Source organism: Chrysemys picta, chromosome 2 (assembly GCF_011386835.1).
Source record: "Chrysemys picta bellii isolate R12L10 chromosome 2, ASM1138683v2, whole genome shotgun sequence".
Taxonomy (NCBI): domain Eukaryota; kingdom Metazoa; phylum Chordata; order Testudines; family Emydidae; genus Chrysemys; species Chrysemys picta.
In genome coordinates this window covers 248,595,786-248,622,435 of record NC_088792.1, presented here as the reverse complement: position 1 = coordinate 248,622,435, position 26,650 = coordinate 248,595,786, and the positions used below count along the sequence as shown (strand labels likewise).

General features: G+C 41.7%; 1 protein-coding gene across 3 annotated transcripts in view; it reads right to left on the bottom strand.

Moving 5' to 3' along the window:
- Positions 1-18,028: 18,028 nt before the first annotated feature.
- DPY19L4 (dpy-19 like 4) overlaps positions 18,029-26,650 on the bottom strand; it is a 47,636-nt gene continuing 39,014 nt past the window's right edge. For all 3 annotated transcript variants that reach the window (XM_008168337.4, XM_042845107.2, XM_008168338.4), the window contains exon 19: positions 18,029-21,006. In XM_008168337.4, coding sequence (XP_008166559.2) covers positions 20,842-21,006 — 165 coding nt within the window. In that variant the 3' untranslated portion in view covers positions 18,029-20,841. The remainder of the gene's footprint in view (positions 21,007-26,650) is intronic.

Here is a 26,650-nt window from a genome sequence, read left to right as displayed (position 1 = left end):
GTGCAACCCATCTGAAATGTGAATCAGCTTCTACATGTGGAGATCCTTAGTCTGGGAGAGGAGACGAGAATATGCACAACATCTCTAGCATTGAGAAGCTAGACATCATTTGTCAATATGTACTGCCAGTGATCTAAATTTAGACCTCTATTTCCTCCCTGATGCGCACACGTCATTCCCATTGATGGCATTTACATGCACATGAGGGAGAGAACAAACCCCCTAGGCTACATAATAGCCCAATGGCCTCTTTTACTTAAGAGACAAAGGCATCTGATTGCACAAAAATGTACATAAGGACAAAAACCACAGTCCTCCCCCAGCAAGGGATAAAAATCCCACACTAATACTTAGAGAAAAGAGATACCAATATAAGTAGGGCACATTTGACCAGAATTGCTATGAATAAATGTTTCTGAATGTGTCTGGAACCTGCTTTTGTCAGCCAGAAGCATCAGGCAAATTGTGATTAAAAATTTTGGCACCCAGCATTCTCCATTACCCCTTGTCTCTTCCAAGCTACTTGTGTAAAGCTTCCACGACTCTCATATGAAGCTTCAATAATTCTGAAACAGAAGGTTGAAAGGAGAACCAAACACATTTGTTTCACAATAGAGGCTAAGTGACCAAAAAAGTCCAACACATCACATTCAACAATATAATTGAGTCTAAAAACCTACTTGGCTAGATCCTCAGTGTAAATCAATGGAACTCCACTGACTTCAATGGAGCTACACTGATTTACACCAGCTAAGGATCTGGCCCAATATGAACACTTTTTAAAAATTCTAATTCTGTCCTCTAAAGGGCTTGCAACCCCTCCCAGCTTGGTGTTATCTGCACATTTTATAAGTACTCACTCCACTCCATCCTAGAATATCAGGGTTGGAAGGGACCTCAGGAGGTCATCTAGTCCAACCCCCTGCTCAAAGCAGGACCAACCCCAACTAAATCAGGGCTTTGTCAAGCCAGGCCTTAAAAACCTCTAAGGAAGGAGATTCCACCACCTCCCTAGGTAACCCATTCCAGTGCTTCACCATCCTCCTAGTGAAAAAGTTTTTCCTAATATCCAACCTAAACCTCCCCCACTGCAACTTGAGACCATTACTCCTTGTTCTGTCGTCAGGTACCATTGAGAACAGTCTAGATCCATCCTCTTTGGAACCCCCTTTCAGGTAGTTGAAAGCAGCTATCAAATCCCCCCTCATTCTTCTCTTCTGCAGATTAAATAATCCCAGTTCCCTCAGCCTCTCCTCATAAGTCATGTGTTCCAGCCCCCTAATCATTTTTGTTGCCCTCCGCTGGACTCTTTCCAATTTTTCCATATCCTTCTTGTAGCGTGGGGCACAAAACTGGACACAGTTCGCCAGATGTGGCCTCACCAATGTCGAATAGAGGGGAACGATCACGTCCCTCGATCTGCTGGCAATGCCCCTACTTATACAGCCCCACTTGCACCAGGAAATTGTCCCCTGACCTCTACACTTTCCAAAAACTTCCTGGATTGTCTGTACACTATTGTATTGCTCTCCCAGCAGATATCAGGGTGATTAAAGTCTCCCATGAGAACCAGGGCCTGCGATCTAGTAACTTCTGCTAGTTGCCGGAAGAAAGCCTCGTCCACCTCATCCCCCGGGTCTGGTGGTCTATAGCAACTTCCACCACAACATCACCCTTGTTGCTCACACTTCTAAACTTAATCCAGAGACTCTCAGGTTTTTCTGCAGTTTTCATACCGGAGCTCTGAGCAGGCATACTGATCTCTTACATACAATGCAACTCCCCCACCTTTTCTGCCCTGCCTGTCCTTCCTGAACAGTTTATATCCATCCATGACAGTACTCCAGTCATGTGAGTTATCCCACCAAGTCTCTGTTATTCCAATGACGACATAGTTCCTTGACTGTGCTAGGACTTCCAGTTCTCCCTGCTTGTTTCGCAGGCTTCTTGCATTTGTGTATAGGCACTTAAGATAACTTGCTGATTGTCCCGCTTTCTCAGTCTGAGACAGGAGTCCTCCCTTCTTGCACTCTCCTGCTCGTGCTTCCTCCCGGTATCCCATTTCGCCACTTACCTCAGGGCTTTGGTCTCCTTCCCCCAGTGAACCTAGTTTAAAGCCCTCCTCACTAGGTTAGCCAGCCTGCTCGTGAAGATGTTCTTCCCTCTCTTCGTTAGGTGGAGCCCATCTCTGCCTAGCACTCCTTCTTGGAACACCATCCCATGGTCCAAGAATCCAAAGCCTTCTCTGACACCACCTGCGTAGCCATTCGTTGATTTCCACAATTTGACGGTCTCTACCCAGGCCTTTTCCCTGCACAGGGGGGATGGACGAGAACACCACTTGCGCCTCAAATTCCTTTATCTTTCTTCCAAGAGCCACGTAGCCTGCAGTGATCCGCTCAAGGTCATTCTTGGCAGTATCATTGGTGCCCACGTGGAGAAGCAGGAAGGGGTAGTGATCCGAGGGCTTGATGAGTCTCGGCAGTCTCTCCGTCACAGCGTGAATCCTAGCTCCTGGCAAGCAGCAGACCTCTCTGTTTTCTCGGTCGGGGCGGCAGATAGGGGGACTGAGTCATCTGAGGAGGGAGTCCCCGACCACCACCACTCTCCTCCGTCTCTTGGGAGCGGTGGTCGTGGAACCCCCATCCCTAGGGCAGTGCATCTCATGCCTTCCAATCGGTGGAATCTCCTTCTGCTCCCTTCCCTCAGATGTATCATCTACTCCACTCTCCGCATTAGTACCTGTGGAGAGAACATGAAAATGTTTGCTCACCTGTATCTCCATTGCTGGTACATGGACGCTCCTCTTTCTTCTGGAGGTCACATGCTGCCAATTTTCTTCACCATCCCTCAGTCCCTTCTGCGCAACCTGCTCCGATTCTTCAGAACGTTGTGCCTGTAGAAGCATATCCTGACGTCTGTCCAGGAAATCTTCATTTTCTCGTATGCAACGCAGGGTCGATACTTGTTTCTCCAGACCTCGAACCTTCTCTTCCAATATGGAGACCAGCTTGCACTTTGTACAGACAAAGTGGTTTCTGTCCTGTGGAAGAAAGACAAACATGGCACAACCTGTGCAGGTTACAACAACTGAACGGTCACCTTCCATATCACCTTCCTTTTAAGAGCTTCCTCAGCTGTTGCAGCAACTCACAGAAGCCCACAAGATGTAAGGCTCAGTGGGCTCTCTGACAGATCCCAGGCGAACTCCCTCTGTTAGCCTCCGGTGTTTGCCACTCAGCTGGTTCGCTGCTGACTGCCTTTTTATACCAGTCAGGCCCACTCAAGGCCCATCTGGAACAAAGCACTCCCAATTCACACTGTTCAAACAAACAATCAAGTACACGGTCAAACTGACAAACTCATCATCCAAGTCTTCAAGGAAATTATTGATTAGTAGCAACCTGGGACTGACCCTTGCAGGAACCCACTATATACACCCTCCCAGTTTGATAGCAAACAATTAACTACCCTGACTATGATCTTTCAATCATTTGTGCACCCATCTTATAGAAGGTTAATCTAGACTGCATTTCCTTAGTTTATGAGACTCACGTGGGACTGTGTAAAAAGCCTTACTAAAATCAAGCTGTATCCTGTCTATTGCTTCTCCTCATCCACAAGGTCAGGAATCCTGTCAAAGAAGAAACTTTTGATTGGTTTGGCATGATTTGTTCTTGACAAATCCATGCTGGCTGTTCCTTATCTTATCTTCTACATTCTTACAAACAGATTGCTTAATAATTTGTTAGTTTCTTTCCAGGTATGGAAGTTAGGCTAATTGATCTATAATTCCTCACATCCTCTGGTCCCCTTTGTGACAGTCCACACCCCTAGGGTCAAGGCCACATGGCCTATCAGTCACAGTCTATGAAGCAGCCCTTTGGAGCTGGGCAGCGTGGCCTAGCAGCCAGAGTCCATAGCACCACCCTTGGGTGCAGGGTAGCATGGCCTAGTGGCCAGAGGGGCAGGAGGTCTTAATGAAACATGTTGAGTTTCCTTGGGCGGGAGGTACCGTCACCCTCCCTGGGTCACTTCCTACCAGAGTCTGTGTTGGGGTTTCCCATGAGGTGTCGGGTTCTCTGTGTTCAGCAGGGCCGGTCATCTCCAGGCGTTCCTCCAGTTGCCGGGATACAGGCGGGCCATGGACAGCTTCAATTCCTGGTGCAGTCAGAGGCTATGGCTGGCCCTCGGCAGGAGCTGCCCCGGCAGGTTTTTTCCCCTGTAGCCTCCAGCCCAGAATGAGCTGTGCTCCCTCCCTTTATACTACTAGAGCACTTGGAGCATGCCCAGTCTTGCCAGGGAGGCAGGACTTCCACTGTCAATACCATGGGCTCAACCCTGTCTGGGCTAGTACGGGATAAGCAGACCCCATCACACCCTTTTTAAAGATAGGTACAGTAGATCCTCAGAGGCGAACACCAGAGTTACGAACTGACCAGTCAACTGCACACATGGGTATAGTTTAGGAGGGTCAGGGGGGTATTAGCCCCCCCCCGAGGTGTGGGGAACACACAAGGTCACATGTCCCTGCTCCCCCTCTCATTTCTTCTAGCACCAAACTGCCCAGGCCTTGCTCTGCTCAGCCTGTCCAGGAGGGCGGGGAAGGGAAAGAGGGCTCTGTCATTCCCACCCTGTGCCTCCCCCCCCTTTCAGCACATTTCCAGGGGACAGAGCCCCTTCTCCTGCTGGGTGAGGTAGGGTGGCCACTCCGGCTTGCTGCCTCTGCAGCTGGACACCACCTCTTGGGTCCTAGTGCTGGTCATCTACCTCTTCTATATGGGCTGGGCACCCTGCATGGCCACCCTCCTGTTTCCTGTACAATGGTGAGGGCTCATGGTGGAGCAAGGCAAGGGGGAGCAGGGTGGAGCTGGGGAAATGGGGGATGGATGTGGGGAATTGGGTGGGGGAAGGGGAATAGGGAACAGTGGGGAGATAGGGACAGAAGACAGTGGGGAGTAAAGTTTCAAAGCTTTAAGTAAATGTTCAGTTGTAAACTTTTTGAAAGAACCATAACATTTTGTTCAGAGTTGCAAACATTTCAGAGTTATGAACAACCTTCATTCCCAGCTGTCTGTAACTCTGAGGTTCTACTGTACAATGTTTGCCCTTCTCCAGTCCTCTGGGACTTCACCAGTCCTCCAGGAGTTCTCCAAAAAAAAAGAAAAATTGCTAATGGTTCCAAGAGATTTCTTTACCTAGTTCCTTAAGTAGCCTAGGATGAATTTCATCAGGTAAACACCTGATTACATCTAATTTAGCTAAATAGTCTTTAACCTGTTATTTCCCTATTTTGGCTTGTGTTCTTCCTTCCTTGTTGTTAATATTAATTATGCTGAGTATCTGGTCACCATTAACCTTTTTTAGTGAAGGCTGAAGCAAAATAGGTATTAAAGATCTCAGCCTTCTTGAGGTTATTAGCTCTCCTTCCCCACTAAGTAGAGACCTACACTTTCCTTTCTTTAAGTACATTAGGAGCAAGAGAAACTTTTTTTTTTTAAACTGTCTTATGTCCCTTGCTAGGTGTAACTCATTTTGTGACTTAGTTCTTCTGATTCTGTCCCTACATGCTTGTGCTATTATTTTATACCCCCTTCTTAGCAACTGGTCCATGTTTTCACTTTTTGTAGGATTCCTTTCTGATTGTCAGATCATTAAAGAGCTCCTGATGGAGCCATATTGGCCTCTTACTGTTCATATATTTCCTTTGCATTAGGATAGTCTGCAGAAGTGCCTTTAATAGCAGGGCCGGCTCCAGGCACCAGCCCACCAAGCATATGCTTGGGGCGGCGCCTGGAGGGGGGCGGCACGGCGGGGCCCCGGCCGGGCTCGCCGCCCAACTCCCCGGCGCTCTGGCCGGTCGGGGAGAGTGGGGCCCCGGGCGGGCTCGCCGCCCAACTCCCCGGCGCTCCGGCCGGTCAGGGAGAGTGGGGCCCCAGCCGGGCTCGCCACCCTCCCCCCGGCGCTCTGGGCGGTTGGGGAGAGCGGGGCCCCGGCCGGGCTCTCCGCCTGGCCACCGGGGGCTCTCTACCCTCCCCCTGGTGCTCTGGCCGCCGGGGAGAGCGGAGAGCCCCAGCCGGGCTCTCCGCCCTCCTCCCGGCGCTCCGGCCAGTCGGGGATTGCGGGCCTGCGGCCGGGCTTGCCATCCTCCTCTGCCGCGCTGGGGGAGGGAGCGGCGGCGGGTGGCTTTTTTGCCTAGGGCGGCAAAAAAGCCAGAGCCGGCCCTGTTTAATAGGATCTCTGAGACACTATCAGCTCTCCTGAACTACTTTTTCCTTTAAATTTTCTTCCCATGGGACCTTACCTACTGTAACATTGCACTCTAGCATATTTTCATAAAATCATATAATGTAACTAGAATATGCTTCATGCCAAAGGTATCGTGTAAGACATCATTACAAAGCTTATCATCTACTGTGAGATCATCCTATTTGTATCTGAAACTAGAAATATGAAATATAACTCTGAGGGGCTATTGTAATTATGCAAAGTGTGGTCCATTAATGGTGGTTTGGAATCTTGATGACTCCCATTAACCAGGACAATTGACTGCAGATGGCTCTGTTTTACCTGTAAGTCTTCCTGTATATGTGTGTGCTGGCAAGTGGGTAATGAAGTCTTACAGTGACATGTGGTCACGTCCCCTGAACTGGAATCCATCTTTAACCTGGTGCTTTTCCATTGAGAAGGGGAGGGTGGGAACCCAGAGGGACAAAGGATTCCCACCTTATGGAAAAGAGATATAAGTAGGTGGAACAGAGAAAAGCGTGAGCCATCATGAGGAATCCCCTAGCTACCACCTGAGCTGGAACAAGGGCTGTACCGGGGAAAGGATTGTGCCCAGACTAGAAAGGCATCCAGTCTGTGAAAGAGACTTATTGAAACATCTTTCAGGGTGACATTTTTATCTGTACTCAGTTGTATTACTGTATTAGGCTTAGATTTGCATGTTTTATTTTGCTTGGTAATTCATTTTGTTCTGTCTGTTACTATTTGGAACCCCTTAAATCCTACTTTCTGTATTTAATAAAATCACTTTTTACTTATTAATTAACCCAGAGTATGTATTAATACTGGGGGGCAACAGCTGTGCATATTTCTCTATCAGTGTTATGGAGGGCAAACAATTTATGAGTGTTTTACCCTGTATAAGCTTTATACAGGGTAAAACAGATTTATTTGGGGTTTGGACCCCATTGGGAGTTGGACATTTGAGTGTTAAAGACAGGAACACTTCTGTACGTTGTTTAGCTAAGCCTACCGCTGTTAGGGGACATGGTTCAGACCCTGGGTCTGGGTTTGCAGCAGGCTAGCGGGTCTGGCTCAAACCAGGCAGGGCACTGAAGTCCTAAGCTGCCCGGGCAGGAAAGCAGGGGCAGTAGTAGTCTTGGCACATCAGTTGGCAGCCCCAAGGGGGTTTCTGCGATCCAACCCATCACACCTACCTCTGAGTTAAAATATGCTCTTTTTAAATCCATTGTCCTTATTTTGCTGCTCACTCCCTTCCTTGCCTTAGAATCACAAAAATCTGTCATTTCGTGATCACTTTCACCCAAATTGCTTTCTATCTTCACATTTCTGAACAATTCTGACCAACAAGAAGGAATTAAGTCTAAAATAGCTGTTGTTGGGATCTATCTCATATATGTTATAGGTCATTGAGGCCTGGTATGAATGACACATGCTTGACATGAATACGTGCATTGCAAGATGGCAACTGAAGCAAGAACGTAAGGTCAAGAACTATTAGAACTATTTGTGTAGGAGTATCTCTTCACTAAGAGCTCAGACCTCTGCTCCCCGAGCTGATCTGCTTAAACAGAAAAATAATGTTGCAGATTGTCTATATGGATTTGGACTTTGTGGTACAAGGACTGTTCTACTAGATTGGGATTTGGAAAAAGAATCACTGGGAAAGAGCTGAGGGGAAAAATTTAGTCCAAAAGGAGCACTAGAAATCTATCTATAGTTGAAAAAACACCCAGGAAAATTAGGTCTTACTCTTATTAAAGGTCATCAAAAGCAAGACAGGAATGAAAAATATTGGAATGATAAAGCAGATGCTTTAGCTAAATTAGCAGCAAAGGAACCTTTGGGAGTTATGGTAGTTACTAGAGCTCAAGCATAAAACAGGAGGTTAAACCTGAGGAAAGATGGGGAAACTGGAATATACAAGGTGGCTATACAGTGACTAAGAAAATAGGAGAGGTAAAGTGGGGTACCTGACAGACTTCAAAGAGAAGAGACTATTAACCTGTGACACACTATGGCACACCAAGGAAAAGAGAATACTCTTTAAGGTAAAACAAATTGGAATATGGCCTAACGTGTGAGAGGATGTAGAAAACTGTTTAAAAACAGCATAAGGTGTGCAGCAGATGGGAATAGGTCACCAGATTCAAGACCCTTGTTGCACTAAAGAATTGTGGGGCCATGGAGTAGAATACAAGTTGATTATATTGATAAATTGCCTAAGACCCAAAGGGGAAATCAGTATGTATTAATGATAGTAGATTCCTTTTTTGGATGGGTGGAGGCAATTCCCACCAGAAATCATACTGCAGAGACCACTGCCAAAAAGTTGTAGGAAGTAGATATAGAACTCTAAAAGTAATTAATTCAGATAATCGACCACATTTTGTAGGAGGAATAATTATAAGTTTATTAAAAAGCTTTAGGAATAGAGCAACAACTACATATCCCCTATCCTCCTCAATCATCAGGGACAGTAGAAAGGATGAATCAAACTAGTAAACAAGCTCTATGCAAAGTAGTGCAAGAAACTGGCAAAGATTGGCACAATAAATTGCCAATGGTGTTGGCAGCAATCTGAAGTAATGATCGCTTGGGTACTGGCTACCAGCCTTATCACCTTCTCTTTGGAAGGTGTGATGTTCCCCTGGTGTTATCTGGACCAATGATCTGCTAGGCCACTCCAATCCTTGGCTCTGGAAACCAGCCTTACCCTGCTCTGCTCTGAGAACCCTCACTCCCAGGATGTTCACGCACAGACTCTGGCATGTAAGCTGCTCCCAGCTACATGAGTGAGCACTTTTGGCCACCCGCTGCTTGGATTTTGCAACCAAATGACACTAGCCACTATCTCTGGTCCCAAACACAACCCTAGGAAGCTACATCTTGCAGTGTCCAGTTATGCCAGCTGGATGCTGCAAGCTTATATAAATTCGTCAATTTAACAAAGAAATTGATGTGTACGAGGCTTGTTATCCCAAGGGGAGTCTCTGACATTCTTCAAACCAAACACACTGCTTCAGATAGAATAAACAAATTTATTAACTACAAAAGAGAGATTAAGTGATTATAAGTTAAAGCACAACAAGTCAGATTTGGTGAAATGAAAGCAAAACACATTCTAAGCTGATCTTAACACTTTTAGTACCCTTACAAACTTAGATGCTTTTCACCACAGGCTGGCTGGTTGCCGTTCAGCCAGGCTCTCCCCTTTGATCAGCACTTCAGTCACTTGGTGGTGGTGTCTCTAGATGGAGGTGGGAGAGAGCATGGCAAATATCTCTCCCTTTTATCATGTCCTTTCTTCCCTCTTGGCTTTGCGCGTGCCCCCCCCCTTTCAGAGTCAGGTGAGCATTACCTCATCATAGTCCCAAACTGACCAAGGGAAGGGGGGGGTGACTCACTCGAGAGTCCAACAGATCTTTTGTTGCTGCCTAGGCCAGTGTCCTTTTGTTCCTGTGAGACTGGGTTGGTTTGTCCCATACATGCCCTGATGAGGTGTGAACTGCCCCTCTGCGCCTGGGGAGTTTTGCCTGGGCTTGTTTTAAGCCATGAGGACATATTTTCAGCCTCATAACTATATATGAAATTAAAACCTATAACATTACTGTAACAACAATGCTCAGTGCATCATGAGCCTTCCAAAGACGCCCAACATGACAAAGTTTGCATTGGATACCACACAATCATATAAGGATGAACATTGGGGTGCAGAGTGTTCCCCCAAGGTACAGAGCATCACAGAAGACCTATGAGATTGTGGAGCCCTTTATTGTACCCAGAAGAAGAGACGGTATCAGTTACCCAATGGGTAAAGTTACTGATAGAACTTAAGAAAATGGAATTTAAACTGATGCCACTGAAAAAGGAAGAGACTGGATTCTCGTCACAATTAGTTATGGCCTAAAGATTAAATAATGTTCCTTTCTTTTGCTTCTAGTTTATCTTACAGAGGGAAAGTAATGCCCAATTGCACTGGAGATTTTCTTGTACGGACCTTGGATTTGGAGTGTGGATACAGTGCTACAATTTCTGTAATTGGTTTATTGCTTATACGTGCTTTGCTCTGCATTTTGTGCTTAATAAAAGAATATTGTTGTGTGCATTATATTTTAGGAAGAAAAAAAAATACCGGCGCTTGAGCAAAAATAGAGGTTTAGTGTAAGTATTTAGAATAATACAGCTGGAAACATTGGACATTATTCCTATAGAATAATGGCCATGGCTTCAATATTGAGGAGCCGCATAATTCAAAAAGGGTGGAAATATGTTTTTTGGCTTTTATGGTTTTTGAATATTTGGGAAAATTTAGGGGTACATGGATATACATATGGGAGCACCTCTAGGATGGTGGTATGGATCAAAGGGAATAATACATTCAACTATTTGTGGGACAGAATGGAAAAAACAGGACCAAACAAAACAAGATGCAAAGAAAAACCTTTTGAGGTTAAAATTTGAAATATGGGGGGGAAGATGGCAAAAATGTGACATGGGAATGTCTAAAGCCAAAAGATTTGGAAAAGTAAGGGAGATATTTGTACATACTAAGGGGGAGAATGGTCACCTAATGTTTAGATTTCATTACGATGAAAATCTGAATGAGTACTCTGAACTGCACTTTTTGGAGTCACCCTAGATGTAACTAAAGAACAAGAATTGGTTAATACTCATGTGGGATGGAATGAGTCAATGGTGCTTAAATTATGGGAATATGGTGTAATGGCAAATCCTTCCATAATGAGAAGATTGAGTTGCTTTAGGAAAATTAATGGGGGACTATATTTTCAGGGATATGGTCCTTTTTTAATGTTTGTTAATCAGATATCCGTAAACAAGACTGCACCAAGAATCATGGCAAATGAGCATCCATATAGGGGAGAAGTAATCAAAGCCCCAACTATTGTGGATCAAACAATCCGGTTGGAAGGAGCGAAAGTAAAATAAGTGCACAACATCCAGAGTGTATGCCTTGCCTCTATTACAAGCGTGGCAACAACAATGGGGAGACTGGACTACAGGAAATAAGAGGTATAGGAATATATTGTAGATAGTATTGGTGCTGGAGCTGGAGTTTTAAACTCATTTGATACTGAGACGTTACAAGAGAAAACGTCACCTTTGGATAAGATTTTGGGGGGCTATACGGCACATGACAATTTTCGTGCATTATCGGAACAAGGAATAAGAAGTGTGGAACTCTAATTGAAACAAGTCCAAGCCTTGAAAACATCTCTAAATGTAAATGTATTTGGTGTGGCTGAGTGACAATAAAACTGTACTAGCAATACGATGCGTACAGATGCAGATTTATGGGATACAATACATAGAAAATGGCTAATCTGTTAAGTAATGGGCAATGGCCTTTAGAATGGTTCAAAAATCCTCATATATGGAATCAACAAATTACAGGATGGAAGAAATATATGGAGTTTAATTGGAATCAAGCCACCCTGAGGGGAGAGTGGAAAGGCAGAATGCTGTTACACAACACAGGGAAGCAAAGAAAAGCAGCAATGGAGAAGGATGGCAAATAGAAATAAGTGGGACACACTTGATTCAAGAAGAAGGGGATTATAAATTAGTAGAATTAACAAAACATTGTGAAGAGTGGGGACGAAGTAAATGGGTGTATCCACAACTAACTTGGTCCGTAGAGGGATGTCATTAGAACCATTCAAGCAGACAATGTACCATGCAATATTTAGCCTCTAATGCAGTGGTGGGCAACCTGCAGCCCATCAGGGTAATCTGCTGGCAGGCCAAGAGATAGCTTGTTTACATTGGCCACACGCAGCTCCCGGTGGCCAGGAACAGTGAACCGCGGCCACTGGGAGCTGTGTGTGGCCGTGCCTGCAGCAGTCAATGTAAACAAACTGTCTCTTGGCCTGCCAGCAGATTACCCTGATGGGCTGCAGGTTGCCCACCACTACTCTAATGGCACAAGAGCGTTTGATTTAGGCAACGGGTGTATTTGTGTGGTAACTACTGAAAAACATGTATTTTGGGGAATTATGACAGAAAAAGGCCCAACCGAGTCATGTAAATATAACAGAGGTCATTATTATTTACCGAGGTCCTCTATTTTTAAAAACGGAAATTGTTTGGGAACCAAAAGATGTGGACTGGTCCTTTTGAGTTGGAGATACATTGGGAACAATGGGGAAAGATTGATTGAAAGCAAAAAAATCAGGCAATATGCAAAAGATGTATCTAAGTCTGCTCAGCTGGGAAAAAATAAACATTTTGATCCACAATGGCCAAATATTATTTGGGGAAAGAAGAAGAATTGGCAATTTCTCATTATTATACCTTTAAAGGATGGTCTCCAAGTGTCACAGCTCTTCTAAATTTAATGCTACATCCTATTGTCATTATTTGCATTAATGATTTTGTTAACCTTTGTTTATACTGCTGAATAAGAAAGCGACGAAGTTTTGGAGTAAGTAATATGTAAAATTGAATTGCTTGTAAAATTATGAAGTGATACAATATATATCTCTCAACATTTTCCCCCTCTTGATACATGATTAATGCCATTAATTATTGTGATTCATATGAAATATGTTGTAGGTCACTGAGGCCTGGTATGAATGATGCATGCTTGACATGAGTATATGTGTTGCAAGTTGGCAACTGAAGCAAGAACTTAAGGTCAAGAACAATTTGTGTAAAAACAATCTTACATTCCAAGAAAAATACAGAAAATCAGCAGAAAAGGAAACCACACCAGCTGTACTTTTATACAATTGTATAAGAATGGGAGGAAATTACATGCCTTGGATCATTGTGTGGGTAGAAGGCCTAGTAAACAAAGGCAAAGAACTGATGACACAACAGAATGGACTATAAATGGTTGTCTATGATTTCTGCAAATCTGAGTTGTTTGTTGATCTAGAGTCCGGTGTAGATCTAGATGTGGTTTTCGCCGGCTTCCCACATCTTGTGATCAGAAGGAATCTCATCTGGCCATCCAGACCATTCTCACCTTTGGACTCTGGTATAGTATGTTTGGGGTGTGACTGTGGAGTGAGTAAGGTTTGTTTCTTAATCAATAAAGAGCATTTAGAGTATTGTATACCAACACAGTGTCCGGTATCTGTCTGCTCCCCATCCTGTAGGGAGATCTCTATTGCAGGTCTCACACTGTCCCCAATGTTTTTTTTTTTTATTCAGACTGTGACCATGTCTACATTCTTAGCAGCAGTCAGTCTGCTTATCTTCAGAATGGAGACTAGCTTAGGGTTTCAGTTTGTATGTATCTATTCTCTACAAGTTTTAGTTAAGAGATAGGTTTCAGAGTAGCAGCCGTGTTAGTCTGTATCCGCAAAAAGAAGAACAGGAGGACTTGTGGCACCTTAGAGACTAACAAATTTATTAGAGCATAAGCTTTCGTGGACTACAGCCCACTTCTTCGGATGCATATAGAATGGAACATATATTGAGGAGATATATATACACACATGTATATATATACACACACATGTATATATATACACACATGTATATATATCTCCTCAATATATGTTCCATTCTATATGCATCCGAAGAAGTGGGCTGTAGTCCACGAAAGCTTATGCTCTAATAAATTTGTTAGTCTCTAAGGTGCCACAAGTCCTCCTGTTCTTCTTTTTAGTTAAGAGATAACATCCCTCAATGCAGGAAGGTGTAAAGACTTAACTGAAGAGACTGAACACTTGTTAAGTTATTGTACTGAGCAGGAGTTCCTACATCTTCCATAGGTTTCTGAGAGCTACTGGCTTACCTTGAGATCAAATGCCTGGGAGCAACTGCAGCCCTCAAGAACATCTCATTCAACGGTTCAGAGTCCTGTGGCCATAGGAAGGCATTAGGGCTACCAGCTGTGCATTTAAGTGGCATTCTATAGGTGTAATATTCTTTTAAAGTCTGCCTTTCAAGTTCTACTGAGAAACTTTTTTTAATCTATTACTAAGGTGCCTGTCACTTTGCTATCTAATTTATTTTCAGTCAGTCACACAGGAACTGAAGTATGCTTCAAATAGTGAGGCAGAACAAGAACTACAGAATCTGGGAGACAAAGTCCTGAAGGCAAGAGGCTGCGACACTGCCAAAATTGACTGGTGCTTTTGCTTGACACTCAGCTTTGTCCAAAGTGTCTTAAACCGATATACCAGAATGACTGATTTAAAGCAAAATATAGCAATCAGCAAACTGAGTAAGTCAGGGCCTTAGTCTAAAATAAGGATGTGTATATGTATACAGACATACTTTATGGTTACAATAGACTTGATTCTCATCACAGCTAAAACAAGCTCATTTTGTTATGCTGCTTGGGAAAAAAAAAGTAATGCCCTTGGATATTTTAAGATATTCAGTAATATGTATTAATGTATTTAAGATCAGACTTAGTTCCTGCATAGTTTTAAAGGGAAAATTTTTGATGAACTAATTATTAAGACATGGTATTGTTAAGAATTGGGCTTCAAGGATCCAAGCAACTTCAATTTACTACAATTTTTAGTATATATCATACTGTCAAATTTTTCTGACAATTTCCCATCAAATGTTTCTAACATCTGTAAAAATCCTAGATAAAATGAAGTCATTTCCCAATTTAATATAACCATGCAGTAAACTGATACAAACCACAATCTGAGTGAAAAACCCTAATTGTACTAGCATCACCATATAAACATAATATAGTAGATTCTTGCTTTTGTTAATGCTTACCTGTACATATAGCACATGCACAAGATGCGTAAGTATACTAGTTGATGCAAAATTTTATGGTTAAGTATTTGCGTTTGTTTAGTAATTCCCTTCCAGTTTTCTTTATCCCTGAAAAAAGATTGTTTAGCTAGAAAATTAGATTTCAACCCCCCTTCTTCCCCCCCCCCCCATCACTGAACATGAAACATCTTATTTTGCTGGTCTACTTTGTACCAATATGTTTCTCAACAGCTAGTCACAGTCACTGTGACATATGGATCCAGCTTTAATAGGTTGGATACTGCTGAAGTACTTTGATTATTATTCTGTGCCAAAAGACAAATGTTTGAAGAACTTTACACAATAACTCTCAAGTTAGTTAAAAGATTGTATAAGCAAAAAATACAGAAACAATTTTATTACTGTAACAGAACAAGCAGGTTACTTTACCATAAACTAAAGCTTCTTTCCTTATGAAAGAATACTTGAGGTCTCAAAAGCAGAGGTAAAAAGTTTGTCTCAACTGATCCATATTCATTGGTTTTAACATTTCATCTTTTGCAAAGATGAAACTTCTGTCATAGGAGAAAATAGTTGCTGTATACCAAGTGTATTGAGAGCAATCTGTCTCAGAAGACAGTCAGTACAATTCCTTTCAGATTTGTCATTAAATGTTTGCACAGGATTAGATATGGTAATTATGCCACATGCACTACCAATAAGTGCCAACAGGAAAAAATAAAGCATTGCCAGCAAGATGTTTCTGTTCTCAAAGTTAAAATTTTCTATAACACTACACCAGGGCTGGCTCCAGTCACCAGGCCACAAAGCATGTGCTTGGGGTGGCGCCTGGAGGGGGGCGCCGCCCTCCCCCCCCGGTGCTCCAGCCGGTGGGGGAGAGCGGCCCCGGTCGGGGAGAGCGGGGCCCCGGCCGGGCTCGCCGCCCTCGTCCCGGCCGGGCTCGCCACCCTCCTCCCGGTGCTCCAGCCGGTCGGGGAGAGCGGGGCCCTGGCCGGGCTTGCCGCCCTCCCACCAGCGCTCTGGCCAGTCGGGGAGAGCGGGGCCCCGGCCGGACTTGCTGCCCTCCCCCTGGCACTCCGGCCGGTTGGGGAGAGCGGAGAGCCGCGGCCGGGCTCTCCGCCCTGCTCTCGGCGCTCTGGCCGCTGGGGGCTCTCCGCCCTCCTCCTGGCGCTCCGGCCGGGGATTGCGGGCCCGCGGCTGGGCTCGGCGCCCTCCCCTGCCACGCTGGAGGGGAGGGGCGGGAGGCGGGTGGCTTATTTGCCTAGGGCGGCAAAAAAGCCAGAGCCGGCCCTGCACTACACGCATCCCTTTTCCCATCAAATAAAAAACATGCATTTAATTGTATTGATGTCTAAAATATCACCACTTCTAGTAACACATTTGAACAGCAATTAAGGTACCAAACAATTCAGAAAAGTCTTTAAACATATTTGGCTACACTGATAACGTTAAAAAAAAAATAATTACTATATAAACATGCACTGCATGTTCCTCTAGCTGCCACTACTTTACTAACATTCACTATTAAGCATATTCAACACACAATTAAACTACTTAAAGATGAGGTATTATTTCAGTGAAATATTGTTTGTACAGTATTTAGGCTTGGAAGGATTAGATTTTTATCAGTAACTGTAGGTAAACATTGACTTCACTGTACACACACAAACCAACAAAAAATATTTCCATCCATAATTGAAAACTTAGGCAAAGTAAGAAAAATGCTACCTAAGAACGTATTAGAGTTTGATTAAGGGTATTCAGAGTGAACATTCTGATAAACACATTGTCAAAATCAGCTAACAGTTATAAAGATTTAACTTTTTGAATTTTAAAATCTACTTTCAGTAAATAATTGTCTGACCTACCAATAACTTCTCACAACTGTGAACATTTCACTAGATAAAAATAAAAAAAAGCTTAAACAAATATTTATATTATCCATCACAATAATCAAATTCTGCCAAGCCTACTTGAATTGAAATAAGCTCATTTTTTGCTACATCCTTATTCCAATGTTCTTTGGAGTCTATTTGCATATCAATACAAGAGGATTTAGCAGTTTAACTGCCATTAGTAATAATAACTACACATTTAAAGTCTCCAAATGATGATAGAAGAACTCTCTAAATGCATCTGCACACACATACCAGTTTTTCTTATTGATTTTGGTTAAACTACAGGGATTGTATAAAGTTAACATCAGTAATCAACATGTGGCTTACTGAAAATTTACAAATCTAGGATTTAATCTTGAAGCTTTTATTCCTGTGAAACCAAAGGGATGTTTCAATGGACACTAATTACATGAGTAAGGCAAGCAAGATTTGATCCCTAAAGATTTACTATTTATATTTTAATATGCAACAATGTGAGTAATTGGAAAAACCTAAAATGTCCATTAAACACTTGTTCTTTGTAACACTAGTCTTTGTTTCGTAAGGATAGCAGCTGTTAGTTAGCTTAAAAAAATTAATTTATTTTGGAGGAAGTGAAAGTGCTCTTTCAATGTATTAATTAATAAGTGTGTTGCATCATTTGGACAAAGCATCTTAACCATGACCTTGATCACCCTTGCTAATGCAGTCCTACATTTCTTCTAGACAATCATGCAAAATTGTGTCATATTATGTGGTAGTTTGGACTCAGTCTGGACAAGTATGCTTTAGGGACTAGGCTGAGATTACCAATCTCATTTCACTTGTGATCCGACTAAATCTGAAACCAGAGATCTAAAGGTGAAAGGTTAGGAGTATTTTACTGCTTTATCTTCCACCTATAACCTTTTCAGATAATATTTTTGTTCATTGAGGGCTCATAGGGGGAAGGAGGAAGCCAGAACAAAAGCCAACAACTTGCCATGCAAATTTATCACTCTTTCTGGGCTAGTGGACTCAATGGTTATAAACAAAATGGCTGGCACAGAGGCTAGCTGTGCCATTTACAGCAGCAGCACCTTTGGAGGAGGTTGCTAGGATCTTTTCCTGCTGAAAATGAGATACAATTGAAACTACATAAACCACAAAAGAAATGGATTAAAAATCTTCACAAAAACAAACACAAGTTGAAAGATTTTGTTTGTTTAATAAAGCTTTCAAGGCACATATTTCAAATGGATTGCAACTTCTACAGTAAAACAGATGTGATTTTTTAGTATGTTCTCACCCTCACAACTATGAGTTTTTATTCATTTAGTAGGCTTGTAATGCTAGTGACCTATGCTGGAAAGCAAGTTAGGGCATAACTGCAGCTTACTTGTATGAAAAGCCCTATTTAATCCTTCCCAGGAACACCATAGAACCTGCATTCTCCACAAAAAGTGGGAAATAGAATAGACCTTTAGTAGATGACACTTTTTTTTTTTGGCTATTTCATAAGCAGGTCAGCAACTTGATTGGATGTTCAAACCAAAGTTTTAGGTTAATTATTTAAATATTTTTGCCTTTTAACAGAGATTACAATGGCTACATTTTCCCACAGTTACAAGACTCTTTTTCTGTTTTCTTTAGCCTGATAACCCAATGCTACTGTAATACAGTTTTTTCATATATATATAAAAACAAAATAATGAACACATAAAAAAATCCTCCTGATTTTGATTCTCCTAAAGCAGAATCAACTGAAGTAGCATCACTACTTAAAAAGAATGACAACACTTAATATTATATCACAGTTCAAAAAAGAGCAAACATGTCTATTCAAACGTATAAAGGCCGATGTGCTACAGATGGGATTTATTTTCAGATGTGTAGAATGGGCGTTAGCTGTATTTGTCTATACGTATGTATTCTATGTGTATGTATTCACACTATGTACTACTCAGTACTATACAAACATAGTACTGTATAAAACACAATAGGCAGTCTATTCCAGGGTAATTAAAATATTGCACGTTGAATACTGTTATAAGGCATGAGGCCATTGGTTAAGTGACTTCAGCCACCAAGGAGTGCAACAGTCACCCTGAAATTCACTACCTGGAATGCCTTATTGCTATTATGAAATGGAATTCATGAACGTTTAGGCTCATGCGTTTACTAGGAATGAGACATAGGTATGACATCCCTGACAGTCAATCATAATGAACTCCAACTGCATATGGAGTTCTAGAGTTATTTCAAAATATTAAATACATCTACATTCATTCTATCACACACAGAAAAGACCACTAAAAGGTTCCCACAGCTTGCAGTAGCTGAAGATAATGCATTAGTTTATTGTAGTGACTGAAAAGTCTGAAAAATGTTCAGTGCAGATACACATATGCACTTGTGTATAAACACACAGATAGTGCATATTGTGATTGGATTTTATATAAAATACACAAACACCCACACACATTCTTAATATAATGGATATGTCAAGGCTTCATCTGATATAAGGCTACTTACTATACCCTGTCACTCAATTATACTAAAAACCATTTTTCCTTCAGATCACCAAGCCCATTATTATTTTGTTTAATGGATTTATCTGAGCCATGGTTTCAAATAAAGTGGATAATTTAAAACATTGTCAAGGTTTTCAGGCCTCAAAAATTAGCATATCTAGAAATGAAAACTGGACTACAGATATAATGACATTTGCAACAATAAAGCATTTTGAAAAAAAGATCACTCGAGAGTTATTTGATAATGCAGCACTGTTAGTATAACAATAAAAAAACCTATGTGCACAGAGGAAATGGTAAGCATACACATGCACCATATTCTTGCTGTATATGCACACTTCATAGAAGTTGAATTCTTTGGATTTACATTTTTCCAGCAGACACAGCAGGCATGATTTTGCAGTCCTCAGGCACAATGGCCATTTCTTTTGCGGTGTTTTGTTTCAGGACTCCAAGATCAGGCCAAAAATACGACGCAAACAAACATCCATTATAGCAGAAGCACAGCAAGTAGCAACAAAATAAATTGCATAAATAGAGAATTCATTAAGAAAACTGACTAGCATGGTGTGGGAAAGGAGTAAAGTTAGGAGGCAAAATATTTTCTAAAATTTTGAAAAAATACCATGACAGTATACTCTTAATTCATTATATGCATATATTTAAAAAATAGTTATCAACTGTTTTACCGTGACTTCACTGTGTGTGTGGGGTTTAAATAAAATTTGTGGCAATATTTTACCAAGACTAACTACATAATATCTATTAAAATGAATAAGTATATATTATCTAATGTGGCCAAACCCCAAAGACCTGCTCAGTCCAAATTAAAATCCTGATCCTGCCAACTTGTCCATGTAGGTGGACCCCTTTGTCCGTGCATTGAATTAAAATTTATGGGTGTTCTGCCTAAGTAAAATCTTCAGGATTTGGCTCATACAAAAATGCTATACCTACACCCAGAAAATGTTTGAATGTGTGTGTAATAGTAATGCACATAGTTAAAGACAGTCCTATTAACAGAAAATTAAACTATTTGCATGGTCTCTTTCTTGGGACATTTTGATGGTTTCAAATGCTAGAAAATGAAAGCTGTATAACAACTTGAATTTAAATCACGCCCAAATGTTTTCTGTATTTTCCAAAGCAGGCCCATCTAGAAGTTATTTAATTATTTCTTGTAATATTTAAGTTAGACATTTTATTTCCATGAAAATTAGGATTCAAAATGGGAAAAACTGGAAAGACAAATTTAAGAATTACGGAAGACGGTCACACTTTGTAGAGACTGTAAAAATTGACACATTTCCTTACAGGATGGTACTCTGGCTTGTTGAGCTGTAGTCCACAGAGTTCCAGTTTGGTAAACTAACAGAATGAGCATTCTGCATGCTCCCACTTCGATCTGCAAAAAAGCCACTTTTAAAATAGAAACTTCTATTAATTCCATACATGGTCAATCTTCAAAAAGAAGTCTCCATGATTTTTCAAGATTGGAAGGATATCACAGTGTTGATTTTATACACAAAGTAGGATCTGTTCCAGTACACCCGAGTAAAATAATTCACATATGGAGAATAGTTCATTTTGATCTCATGACAAAATCGTCCATATTTAGAATAGGCATAACTGTCCCCTTCGTCACAAACCACCTATCAGAGGAGAAGAAATTTGTTAAGAGAAACCTAAACACAGAACATATAATTAATTTTTCATTTCTATATTATACAATTCCAATAGAGATAACACAAATATACATAAGTGGCAGAAAACATTTCCCCCTATACTTTGGGTGTTTGTTTGTTTGTTTTTTAACTTAATGCCTGTGAATTGATTAATGCTAGTGCTAGATTAATACCCCTGAAAACAAAAATCCTCTATATGATAGAAGTAGAAAGCATGAGCAGCACAATGCAAAGTTATCCACATCACCCTGTCAACCAACTTCAAATCAGACCTGCAGGGAGCAACTCTGGGGATGAGAAAGAAATTCTCTTTCCAAGACCAATTAATTCATTGACCCCCTTGCAGAGACTGAAAACATGGGTGTCAATTACCACAGCCCACAAAAGCTTATGCCCAAATAAATTTGTTAGTCTCTAAGGTGCCACAAGTACTCCTCGTTCTTTTCACAGCCATGAAGTTGATTCAAACCAGTCAGCCCAAAGGCAAAAGGCTTCACATCTCATTATCTGTTCCTTAAGCCATCTAGCCCGCCCTTTTCTTCTTTAATACAGCCCTGTTTTACACCACATCTATAGCATTGACTATACTGAGCAAAGAGTTACAGAGACCCGCTGTCTTTCCTGTTAATTTGGGGATAAGTGAACGCCTCACTCTCAAATTACTGACACAAAGTTAATTAGAAATAACTAGCAACAGAGGGTCCTGTGGAACCTTTAAGACTAACAGAAGTATTGGGAGCATAAGCTTTCGTGGGTAAGAACCTCACTTCTTCAGATGCAAGTGAGGTTCTTACCCACGAAAGCTTATGCTCCCAATACATCTGTTGATCTTAAAGGTGCCACAGGACCCTCTGTTGCTTTTTACAGATTCAGACTAACACGGCTACCCCTCTGATATTAGAAATAACTGTTGACTAAGGCCATGTCTACATTACAAAATTATGTCAACCTAACTTATATGTCAGCACAGCCATAGCAGTTATTAAAATTGCTTGTGTGCACACATGTGGCTCCTTGTGTTGGCGGTGTGGGTCCGCACCAGGAACATTTGCATTGATTGTATTGTCAGTGTGGGGCACTGTAGGATGGCTCCTGGAAGCGAGAAACAGTCAGTGTAAGCAACGCAGTGTCTACACTGACACTACGTTGACCTAATTACACTGACCATAACTCTACGCTGTTTGGAGAGGCGGTGTTACTGGTGTAGAGGCACTTATGTCGGTGGGAGCCAAATTTAAATGAATACACTTCCAGAGCTAGGTCGATGAAGGCAGCTTATGTTGACCTAACCATGTAGTGTAAACCAGGCCTGAGACTGAAACTATCAATAGTTTTTAAATATTACTTAAACAGAAAACTTTGAGACACACTTGTATACTAGTAAATCAATTTATTTCTAATTAGCTATGAGAATAGGCTATCACAACTTTTTAAAAACATAGTTCTACCATGATTTATTCCTATCATGTTGGCCAGTCAAGCCATTTCAAATAGTTTTCTGCTGCATAAATGTTTAAACTGAGTCTCCAGCATAATGTGGACCTGTAAATATTCAACAAGTCAGAGAAATTTAAGGGGTGTAAGGTAAAGAGAAATAAAAAGTACAACTCTACAGAGAAGTTCCTCTTCTTGCTTGCAATAGCCAAGGATTAGGTAAATCAATCCTGAACCTACAACCTCATATAATTTAAAAACAATCTAAAAAATTTAACAGGGCCACTGAAAAAAAGTCAGATTCTTCATTTTGCACAATTCTATGATTTTTTTGCCTTCTCACTCACAAACGTACCATAAATCAAACAACTCTGCTTGCTCTTTGGCCACCTGGTCAAGAAATCGAGTCACTTTATTACTTCATGTATTTGCATTCCTGGCAATGAAGAGTTTATAGTCAAAGAATAAGAAAAAGTGAATGTAAGATAAGATGTCGGATAACAGTTCAGATAAGGGAAGATGTGGAAAGTACTGATGAGAAGATCCTGCAAAAGGACTGCTGAAGAAATGGGATTTAGGAAAAGATTTGAAAAAGAAAGGTGCTTGACAGATGAACACAGGAGAGTTGTTAACCAGCAGAGGGTGAAGGTGTGCAGCTGAAAACTGGTTTATAGTTAAAAGTTAAGCTAACTAAACACTGGTGTAGACACAAGTAGGCCAATAGAATAATTATTTTGCCAACCTAGCTACCGCTGCTTGGGGAGATGGATTACCTATGCTGATGGAAAAGCCCCTTCCCCATTGCTGTAGGAAGCACCTACACTATGGTGCTGCAACCCTGTAGCTGTAGACATGGCCTGAGAGCCGGAAGAGAAGAAAGAACAATTAGAGAAAAGGATTAGGTGGGGCATAGGGAGCCAGACAGGAAGTAAGAGAAAATGGAAACAGAGATGAAGATGGGGGCAAGATCACATAGAAACTTGAAGGTGAGGGTAAGGAGCTTGCATCTGATGAAGTAAGTGAGGAAGCAAATAAAGGGATTCAAAAAGGAACAACATGGTAGTCTGACGCCAGTGCTAGGAGAGAAAACAGACTGTAACATGGACAGTGGTTTTACAGTGAAGGAAAGGAAAGATTTTGGTGATATTAAAAATGAAGAACTAACAGGACTTAGCAAAAGACAGGAGAAGTGGGAAATGATGAGAGAAAAATCAAAGATGACCCCAGAATATGAAGCCTGGGAGACAGGGAGGACAGTGAATTTGTCACTGATAGAGAAGGAAAGGATTAGAACAACAGATAAAACATTAAGTGTTGGGAAGACTGAATTTGAAGTGTCTGAGTAGCTCAAAAAATAAGAATGGCCATACTTTGTCCAACCAATGGTTCATCTAGCCCAGTATCCTGTCTTCCGATAGCAGCCAGTGCCAGATGCTTCTAAGGAAATGAACAGAACAGGGCAATTATTGAGTCACAGTCAATCCCTCAAGGTCGAGGATGATTTCTTTCACAGGTTTTATTTTTTATGGGTCCTTTGGTGTCCAATCCTTGAGCCGCAGGCTCATTAACAGAAATTGCAGATAGTGTTGGAAGTCAGCGTTGGGCCACAATTGCTGCGTGACAGTCATCTGTCCTTTCTTTTCTGGCATTTTTCTGTAACCAGGGCAAGGTGACTTTCCTCAAAAATGGATGTTCCTTCACGGACAAATCTTCGCCAGTTAATCCTATCCTGGGCTACTGTCTCCCAGTGTGTGGTGTCAATGCCACATCATCTTGAGGATGTCTCCAACGCGTTTCTTTTGGCCTCTCCATTTCCTTTCCCCTTTGGTAAGTTGGGTGTACAGCAATTATTTTGGTAAGCATACATCAGGCATGCGAACACAATGCCCACTCCACCTCAGCTGGTGCTGGATAATCAGGGCCTCAACGCTGAAGATGTTGGCCTCTGTGAGGACACTGACATTAGTGCAGCAATCCTCCCACTTTATGTTTAGGATCTTCCAAAGAAAGTGCTGGTGCTGGTGTTTCAGGTTTTTCAAGTGTTTTCTATAAGTCATGCAAGTTTCACAAACATAGAAGAGAGTTGGGATTATCACCGTTTTCTAAACTAAAAGTCTTGTGTGTGTTCCGATGTTGTGACTGTTGAACACCCAGCGAGACAGTCTGCAAAAGGCAAGGCTGGCACAGCAGATTCTGTGCTGAATCTTGCATAATGACAGGTTTCAGAGTAGCATCCGAAGAAGTGGGCTGTAGTCCACGAAAGCTTATGCTCTAATAAATTTGTTAGTCTCTAAGGTGCCACAAGTACTCCTGTTCTTTGTGCTGAATCTTGACGTCTATGTCTGCTCTCTATGAGAGATGGCTGCCAAGATAAACAAACTAGTCTATATTTTCCAGTTCTTCGCTGTCAATGTAGATCTTCCTTGCTGGGTCTGATGATTGACCAGGAGCTGGCTGTTGAAGAACTTTTGTTTTGCTGATATCCAGAGTTAGCCCTAGGCTTTTGTAAGCTTCAGGGAAGCAATTAAGGGCTGTTTGTAGATCCTCCTTTGAGTGTGAAACTACAGCATAATCATCTGCATATTGGAGTTTGGTTATTGTTGCTGATATTACTTCAGTTCTGTCATGGAGACAATAAAGATTGAAGAGGTTGCCGACAGTCTGATATTGGATGCCAATGCCTTGTGGTAGATGGTATTGGGTTAATGTTGTCATAGTTGCTAAGAAAATGGAGAAAAGGGTGGGTGCCACTACAGAACCTTGTTTTACGCCAGTTTGGATGACAAAGGGCTCAGAGGTAGAGCCACTGCACAGCATGGAGGCAGTCATCTGGTCATGAAGGAGTCTTAGAATGGTGATAAATTTGCTTGGGCAGCTAAACTTTGACATGATTTTCCACAGAGCCTCATGGTTAACAGAGTCAAAGGCTTTGGTCTGATCGATAAAGGCCATATACAGCTCCTGGTGTTGTTCTTGATATTTTTTCTGGATCTGCCTGGCTGCGAAAATCATGTTGGTGGTGCCTTGTGATGGCCTGAAGCCATATTGGGACTCCGGCAATACTTCCTCTGCAAGAGGGTGCAGGGATTCAGTAAAATTCTAGCAAGAATCTTCCCAGCACTGGAGAGGAGAGCAATGCCTCGACAGTTGCCACAGTTGGCCCTATCTCTCTTTTTGAAAATCGTGAGTGCTCCATTCCTGGTAGTCTAGTCCCAGCTTCTGCCAGTCAGAGGTTTAGGGACACCCAGAGCATGGGGTTGCATCCCTGACCACGTTGGCTAATAGCCATTGATAGACTTATCCTCTAGGACCTTATCTAATTCTTTTTCAAACCCAGTTATACCTTTGGCCTTCAAAACATCCTCTCACCATGATTCTACAGGTTGACTATGTGTTGTGAGAAGAAGTAATTCTTTATATTTGTTTTTAAACCTGCTGCCTATTAATTTCATTGGGTGACCCTTTGTACCATGTTAAGGGTTAAATAACACTCTCTATTCACTTTCTCCACACCATTCATGATTTTATAGACTTCTATCGGATCCTTCCTTAGTCATCTCTTTTCTAAGCTGAACAGTCACAATCTTTTTAATCTCTCCTCGTATGCAAGCTGTTTCAGACCCCTTTTAGTATCAAAAGCTTTACATGTGATACATCATAAAATGAATATGAAACCAGTGAGGCAAATCCAGCATGATTTTTTATGAGATTTTCTCATGTTTCATTTGCCAGTATATATACTCCTTGCCGCCTCATGCCAATAAAGCAAGTCACACCATCAAGCAATCATAGTTTTAGAATCTTTTTGTGCCGCAGAATGATAATAGCAATTATTTTCCTTTTTATGTGGGTAGAGAGTCACCCCATAATATTAATTCTATATGCTGGCAATCTTGGACTATTCTTCATTTTGAAACTGGACTATTGCCATTATCTTGGGTATTTCCCTTTGGAAGGTGACTGTCTTCTCTAATATCCCTCTAGGTCCTGCATAAATCAAAAAGTAATGTATATAATACTTAACAAAAATGAAGTAGAGCTTGTATCTTTTTCCAAGAATGCAATGCAATATTAGAAAAAAAGTTTATATATATTTTCCCTATTTAAAAATATAGGCATCAAAACCTCCTCTTCCTATGCAAAATCAATTAGAAGATGGAGACAAATGTCAGCATCA